Genomic DNA, 7,695 nt, shown 5'->3' with positions numbered 1-7,695 from the left:
CGCGTGGAGGCCCGTTTTCGTTTGCGCCTTACCTCTCCTCCATTCCTCTTGCCATGTCTAGGCTTTACCAAGGTCAAACGGCTTCCCTCCCACAGCCGGTCCTGCTCTCAGCTACCCTTGGCCGGGAGCCTCACACAGCTCTGTGCAGCCCTCAGCCTGAAGACTTTCCTCCCCTGGTTTTTTAATCAAGCAGTCTTTCAAAAGTGAGTCCTTTTTGTCCTACGCTGGTTATTTCTATTTGTTTCTACTATTTTAGAAGAAAGCATTGACTCTTGAAAATAGAAAGTACAGGGGAGCACCTGGGTGGCTCAGTTGGTTAAGTGTCTACCTTCGGCTCAGGTCATGATCCCAGCATCCTGGGATCGAGCTCCTCATCCGGCTCCCTGCTCAGTGAGAAGCCTGCTTCTCCCTCTCCCACTCCCCCTGCCTGTGTTCCTTCTCTTGCTGTGTCTCTGTCAAATAAATAAATAAAATCTTTAAAAAAAAAAAAAATAGAAAGTATGCATTTGTTTATAGGTTAAAAGCCTGGGCAGGCAGGGCAAGGCCGCCTGCCTTGTAGGTGTCCTGCTCAGGAAGCCCCGAGTGTCCTCCCAACGTGACCACTTGCCCCACCCTGGGTGGCCGTTGTGGTCTCCTGGGGCCCATGCCAGGCGTTTGCTTCTCCACACTTGGAGGTTCTCTCCCTGAAGCCCTGAATGTTCAGATGGCGTACTGTCACCTCCCACTTCACAGATGGAGCTGAGGCTTCAGAGGTGACATGGGAGGCCCCGCCTGTGCTCTTAACCTCCAGAGGGTTGTCTGTGCCCTGCGGCCAACCTTAGAGACACAGGGAGCCATGGCCTCTGCCTTGGCGGGCCAGCCCAGGTCCCACGGCTATGCTGGAGCTCCAGTCTCCCCTGTGTCCCTCCTCAGCATGCGGAGGAGAGAAGGGTTCGGTCCACGTCAGCCGCCTCCGCCTCCTGCTAGAGGCCTGCCTGGGCGAATCAGCAGAGACGGTGGGCACACAGCCGACACGAGGCTCTAGCCCACTGGCAGCCTCCTTGGAAGTCTCAGTAGACCAGTCAGCTATAAAGCCAACTGATTATCTTAGACATTTTCTTCTGCACATACGTGATTAGTAGGAGTTCTGGTGGGGGTTTTTTTTGGTGGTATTTATTTATTTATTTATTTATTTTAAAGATTTTACTTATTTACTTGACAGAGATCCCAAGTAGGCAGAGAGGCTGGCAGAGAGAGAGAGGAGGAAGCAGGCTCCCTGCTGAGCAGAGAGCCCGATGTGAGGCTCCATCCCAGGACCCCAGGACCATGACCTGAGCCAAAGGCAGAGGCTTTAACCCACTGAGTCACCCAGGCGCCCCGTTGTTGTTTTTAAAAGAATTCAGAAAAGATGGGAGCACCTGGGTGGCTCACTTGGTTAAGCAACCAACTCTTGGTTGTAGCTCAGGTCATGTCTTGGTGTCGTGAGTTCGAAGCCCGCATTGGGCTCTGTGCTCAGTGGGCGGGGTGGGGGTTTCTGTTTCTCTGCCTTTCCCTATGCTCTTCCCCCCAGCTCATGCTCTCTCTCTCTGAAATCACTACGTAAATCTTTAAAAAAAAAAAAAAAAAAAGAAGAAGAAGAATAGAGAAAAGATGACGTGGTCCTTTATTTTTCTCTACATTTGCAAGTTTTCCCAGGAAGCGGGGAAAAATGGTGCTGGGGGAGGGGCTGTGGGTTGAGAGACTCCCAGTAACGCCTGCGAGATGGTCAGGGATGTGCATGGCGTGTGGGCACCGCAAGGGCCTGTGGCTGGGTTCCGAGGGACAGTGTGGGTCTGGCCTAATCTATGACATCACCACATTCCAGGTTGTCCAGCTCGTTCTGTATGTGGTCGATGTACTGATTGATCTCCTTCACCCGCCTGCGGTTCCTCATGATCTCATCCTTGTGGATCTAGGGGGGGAAGCCAAGCCCAGTCCTTAAGTCATAGAATTTGCTGATACTCTTTCCCTAAGTACAGTCTGGGGAAAAGGAAGTGTTCTTTGAAATCTGCACAGTTGCATACCTCGTTTACTTTAAAGTCTCTCCATTCTGCTCATCTCTGCTTTGAGGCAGGAGTTAGGGTGGGTTGGCATGTGGGTTCTAGAGTCTGTCTTCAGTACGGAATTTTACCATCCTTAATTTGACTGTATTTCGTGTTGCCCAGAGTATATGCTCCCAGGGGAAGATGGCTACTTTCTCTCCGCTTATAGCTGGAGAAACGGATGCAGCGTCCTAGATCCTTCTAGACCAGGGTACCGCCCACTCACCGTGTCCACTAAGTGTGTACACCAAGAGTTGGTCCTGGTCACCAGCTCGTCTTCTCGATTGTCGATCTTCAGGAGGTGGATGTCATGTGATGCCCCAACAGCGTTAACAATGGTGTCTTTGTCGACAAAAAGCTGGTGAGGAAGAAAGATCAAATGAGCGTTCGTGTCGTGTTCCTTGCCCTTGGGTACGCGGTCAGAGCTGAGGAGAAAGGGAACCAGCCAAGCGTCCCCTGGCTGGTGGAGGCAGCTGCCCGGCAGCCAGGGCAGCACCACCTTTGTGTCCTTCTTACAGCTCATCTTCCAAGGACACCTCCTCCCAGACCCCAGCTGTGACAAGCGCTGTGGGAGGGGGCCCACCAAGGCACTGACTTTGACTGAGTACCAGACTAGTTGGGAATGTGTTTCCTTCAGGGAGGATGCGGGGGGGTGTTCAGAGGTGAGCTCTGTCTGCTCCCACAGTGGTTCTCTCTTGCTGCTGGCCAGGTGGGAAGCGTGAGGCTGGCTGAGGGTCTCGGGTCTCCTCTGAGGACAGAAGGCCCTGTGTATCCGTGGCTGCTCTCCCCACCTTGTCTCTCCATCGCCCCTCACGTTAACCCACTTGCACTCGGATTATACTTGGGGTCTCCTGCCTTCTTGTTCCTGACCTTTTTTGCCTTGTAAAAAGTTGCTGAGAATGCCCACCCTCTACCAGGCCTGGCGGGCTGGTTCTGGTTGTCCATACTAAGGCTATCGGGTAGCTGGGACAGTTGGAAATCAAGTGGAATCATTTCCCAGAACAGGGCAAGGCTGCCGGAGCACTTAGCAAGTGTGCTTATGCTTTTGAGGAAAGGCAAAGGACGTGACTGATCTCTGTTGTTGAGAGGACTGTAGATAAATACTTGGTTTTTTCCTTTAATATAGCAGTGGTTCACTTAATAGTCTCTAAAATATGTTCTGTGCGATCTTGAGATACTAATATATCTGCAAAAAAAAAAAACCCAAAAATGTTTTCTTTGGGCTAAATACATTTGGGGAAGCCTAAGCCCCTTTTGAATTTTACAGGCCACAAACCAGAGAAGGCTCTGGAAACTAGAAATTCTTTTAACTTTCTCTCTCTTGATTTGCCAGTTTCTGTGGCCACAGCCTTCTTTTCAGAGAAATGGCTATGAGTACCATGTGGGGTGATGGGTTTCCACAGAACTTCTTGCAGGGAAGGCAGGCTGGCTGACGCAGCTGATGGTAGCACAGCGTGGGAGAAATGGCAAGAAGTCATGGAGATCTTCCTGTGTGCGAGAGGGGCCAGGCCAGAGTCTAGGAAGGGCTCTAAGGTGTGTACAACCTGCCTGCCCCTGAGCTTCAGGCTTGGAGGTGAAGACACGCCCCTTAAGACACATTTGTTTCAAAGCAACTTCTTGCAGGCGGAGGGAGGAGACACGACTTTTGTCACTTGAGCACAGTGTCTGGGGAATCACAGGTTCTCTCTGTGGCCTGGGGCTGAGTGGGGGCCCTGCCACTGCTGCTGGATGCTCACATGGATGCTCAGAGCATCCCGGGAGCAAGTCTGACCTCCTTGGCCCTCTGCATGTGGCAGCAGCTTGTCACAGCACCAGGCTCACTGCCCTTGGACACAGTGGAGGGGACTGGTGGCAGGCTGGCCGGCACACTGACCTTGCCACCAGTGGCTGTGGCTGCCAGCGCCGCTCCCGTCCCCTCCCTCCCTGGCAGCTCCCAGCTTCTTCCTTGAGCACCTGCCTTCTGCTTTTCCTTCCAGAGCACCCAAGGACTTCAAAAGACAGCTTTGGCCAGAACGGTGACGAGAGCAGATCACAATCACTCGACTGAATGAGAGGAGTTTTAAAGAGATAAACAGTCTCCTCTTTGAGACGTTTTTATCACGATCTGCTCCTTGATGATTAGATAAGAGAAACCCGGTTTTTTCCTTCACTGGGGGCCCTATTCACGCATCTGGACATCCCTGTCTTGCCACAGGCTCTGAGTCAAACTGCCTATGTTCAATCACAGCTCTGCCACTTACACGCTGTGTGTCTTTGTTCGGGTTACCCTCGTCTTTGTGCCTCGGTTTTCTCATCTGTAAAAGGGGACCATGATGGTAGGATTTTACTGCGTGGATGTGAAAATTAAAAGAGCAAATACGTGTCTGGTGTTTCTCAGATGGCTGGCCCTCTGGAGGCCCTCAGGAAATGCCAGCTCTTTGTTGTTAAAATTACTTCTTACAGTCAGGGCATCCTTTCCTCCACTGAGAGCAACATGCACCATTTTGTTGCTTAAATATAAGGAGAACTCAGGGCGTCTGGGTGGCTCTGTTGGTTAAGCGTCTGACTCTTGAGCTCAGCTTGGGTCTCGAGTTCAAGTCCTGTGTTGGGCTCCACGCTGGGCATGGAGCCTACTCAAAAACAACAACAACAACAACAACAAAAAAAAACTAGCTAAGGAGACCTAAGCCACAGTATCAAGGTCCTGGGGCTGTCTCTCGATGCGACTGCAGGCATTCCCCAAAAGACAGAGCTCACCCTGGCTGCAGAGGGCAGGCATCCAGGAGACTTTACCGCCCGCCCCATGAGGCCTCAATGATGGCACTCGACACTAGTCCTGCTGGCAAGCCCAAGGCAGAGCCCCATTTACCCTAGTGCCTGGGGCTACCAGCAAACCCAGAACGCCAGCCTGTATGTAATCCACAGGGAGTGTCTACCATCTCAGGCTGGAGTTGATTCCAGACTCTGGTCCTCCCAAGCGCGGTCACTTTTTGCGGCTTACCAAACTGAGCTGAGTCACAGTCTTACCCAATTTTCCCATCCATAAACTGTGAATGATAACAATGCCACTTTTGTAGGATTCTTTGCGGACATAAAGAAGATCCTAGGTGAGCCTCAGGCTTCTGTACCCCGACAGTGAGCGGAGCTCCCTGTCACCGGCCACCGTGGCCGGCCCCCACTTAGTCGGCAGGTACTGAGCATTCCTGGAACCACAGGAACAGGTGTCACATGGCACCAGGCAGAGTCATCCTGGCAGGAGAAAGGGCTGGCCACTGGAAGCACCAGTCCAGCTTGCTTGTCTACAGCTGAGTTTCGGGGCCCGTATTTTTCTGTGTCCCAGTTATTAGGAAGGGATGTTTCAGTCCTGTGCCCACTGAGTGTCACGCACCTGGGAGGCGTGTGGCGAGGGAGCTCCGTGACCCCTCAGTGGTACCCCTGGGGGATAACAGAGTGGGCTCTTGCGGGCGGCCTTATTTTAGGGCTCAGGGGAAGTGACATCTCTTTGGGTCTGGTCAGCAGCAGCATATGGCAGGGATTTAGGGAGGGAGGGCCAGCAACATGGCAGGCCTGCCTGCATGCTGCTGCCCCAGGCGTCTGTCTCAGCCTTCCCCACCCCCAAAGCTGTGGGAGTCAGACTGCTCGTCCCTTTCACGGAATTTAGCCAGCATCTGACAAAGCACGGCTTCAAGAACTCAGGGCACTTCTACTGGGCGGTGGCTATGTGGCGCAAGGGACATGGCGGTGAAGAGTCCATCCCTGCCTTCCCCATGAGTCTGGATTCACAGTGAATAGTCACATAAGCAAATCCACACACACACACATTATAGCCTGAACCCGTGATAAGGGCTGTGACAGCAATAAACAGAGTGTGTGATAGATAGTGAGTGGCTTTCCAGGAAAGCGATGCGGGAAGGCCTCTCCGAGGAGCTGCCGTTGGAGCAGAGAGCTGAACGAGGACAAGCCAGACACCCGGAGGCCTGAGGAAGGGCATGTCTGCAGGGTAGACTATCGAATGAAGGGAGCAAGCCTGGGAGCTTGCAGAATGGCTCTGAGGCTGGGTGAGGGGCGAGGGGGCTGAGGCAGGCAGGCCAGGCACGAGGGTCTGGTGGACTACGGTAAAGTGAAGTGCTTGTTCCAAGGCTCATGGGAGGCCATTACCATGTGCGGTGCACAAGCACAGAATGGTGAGGTTTGGGTTTTCTAAGGATCTCTGGCTGCTGTGTGGAGAACACCCTGTAGGAAACTATTATGGAGGTGAGAGAAGCTGAGAAACGGGGAGTGAGATGAATGATAAAGGAAAGAAAGCAGGCTCCCGACAAGGATCTCGTCTGTGTCCCTCCCACAGACGTAACACAGAGCAGCCACTGGACCCCAACACAAGACCCGGACAGCCTCCCGGGTGAGCTCAGGTGCTCAGGCTAACGGCTGATGTGGGACTGCCCATCATTGGGACAGGCAGCAGAAGGCAGCTCAAAGATGGTGCCTGGGCCTTCCAACACCTATTAGTGTGGCCCACCAGACCCAAGGGTGAGGAAGACCTGCCTGTGAAACCTCAGAACTTTACCTCTAGCTGCAACTGCCTCTCTCAGAAACTTCCAGAAGCCCCCCAGAAATGAACTTCTGGAAACCAACTTGTTGGCAAGTTGAAAGCATTTAATTATCATGAGCTCCTCTTTAGCTGCTCTGCACTGAGTGCCCACCAGGTGTTTTATTTGCTGGCCTACTTATCGGCCAACCACCCTGCAAAGTTATCGTTATGGTCCCTTTTGCAGGTGAGGAAACAAGCTCTAGCAGGATTGAAGGCTTAGGGAGCCACAGATGGCAACGGGTTGGCGCTGTGGCTGCGGGTCTGGCTCCCAAGCTGACCGTACTCGAGTTGGGCCCGCCTCGCGCCCAACCCCACCCACTGCCCTAGGCCCCGCCCACCAGACCCGAGCCCCGCCCACCGCGCCCACGACCCCGCCCACAGTGCTCACTGCGCGCAAGTTATCTGGCAGGTCTTCGTCCAGCTCGCCCTTTAGGATCTTCTCCAGAGTATTGATGGAGATCTCCAGGAGCTTCTCGTGGTGGTGGTTCTCCAGGTCCCGGCACTGGGCCATCGTGCAGTCAAGTTAAGCAAAGGCCGGAGGCGGAGCAGGCCAGGCACCTCTGCAGACTCGCAGAGGGCCGGGCCATTTCTTCCAGACAAGAACAGACTTTGCCGGGTGGAAGGGCACCCCTGGAGGTGCCGGTTCTTCACCACCTTCACAGCCGGTCCTACACATGCATGAAATCCCCGTGCCAAAACAAACATAGAACACACACACACTCACGCAGTCATCACTACTGCCTCTTGGTGCTGGGTCCCCTCAGAACACCTGTATCTTCCCTATCTCTCCCTCCCACCACTTCTGGACTGGACGGGGCAAGCCAAGTTCTGGCCTCCCCATTCTAGCCCTTTTCCCCCACAGCAGCCAGTGAGCTCTTAACCATGTAGCTAGACGACCTCATCCTTCCCATGCTCATGGCTCTCCAGGAGCTTCCCACTCTCTATCGCCGCCTCTCTTGGAACTGAATCTCTCTCAGAGCCTCCGGGCCTTTGCACAGGCTGCCTCTTTTGCCTGGAATGTCCTCCCCACTTTTCTGCCTTGTACTTCTGGCCCACACTCAGGGGCCC

The 7,695-nt window shown here is 53.6% G+C and overlaps 1 protein-coding gene across 3 annotated transcripts in view; it reads right to left on the bottom strand.

The window, feature by feature from the left end:
- Positions 1–1,625: 1,625 nt before the first annotated feature.
- DRC3 (dynein regulatory complex subunit 3) overlaps positions 1,626–7,695 on the bottom strand; it is a 31,317-nt gene continuing 25,247 nt past the window's right edge. For all 3 annotated transcript variants that reach the window (XM_032321951.1, XM_032321950.1, XM_032321949.1), the window contains 3 exons: positions 7,016–7,139; positions 2,287–2,418; positions 1,626–1,930 (listed from right to left, as the gene is read on the bottom strand). In XM_032321951.1, coding sequence (XP_032177842.1) covers positions 1,817–1,930; positions 2,287–2,418; positions 7,016–7,139 — 370 coding nt within the window. In that variant the 3' untranslated portion in view covers positions 1,626–1,816. The remainder of the gene's footprint in view (positions 1,931–2,286; positions 2,419–7,015; positions 7,140–7,695) is intronic.

This window comes from Mustela erminea, chromosome 18 (genome assembly GCF_009829155.1).
Source record: "Mustela erminea isolate mMusErm1 chromosome 18, mMusErm1.Pri, whole genome shotgun sequence".
NCBI classification, from domain to species: domain Eukaryota; kingdom Metazoa; phylum Chordata; class Mammalia; order Carnivora; family Mustelidae; genus Mustela; species Mustela erminea.
This window is presented reverse-complemented; position numbering and strand designations above follow the sequence as displayed.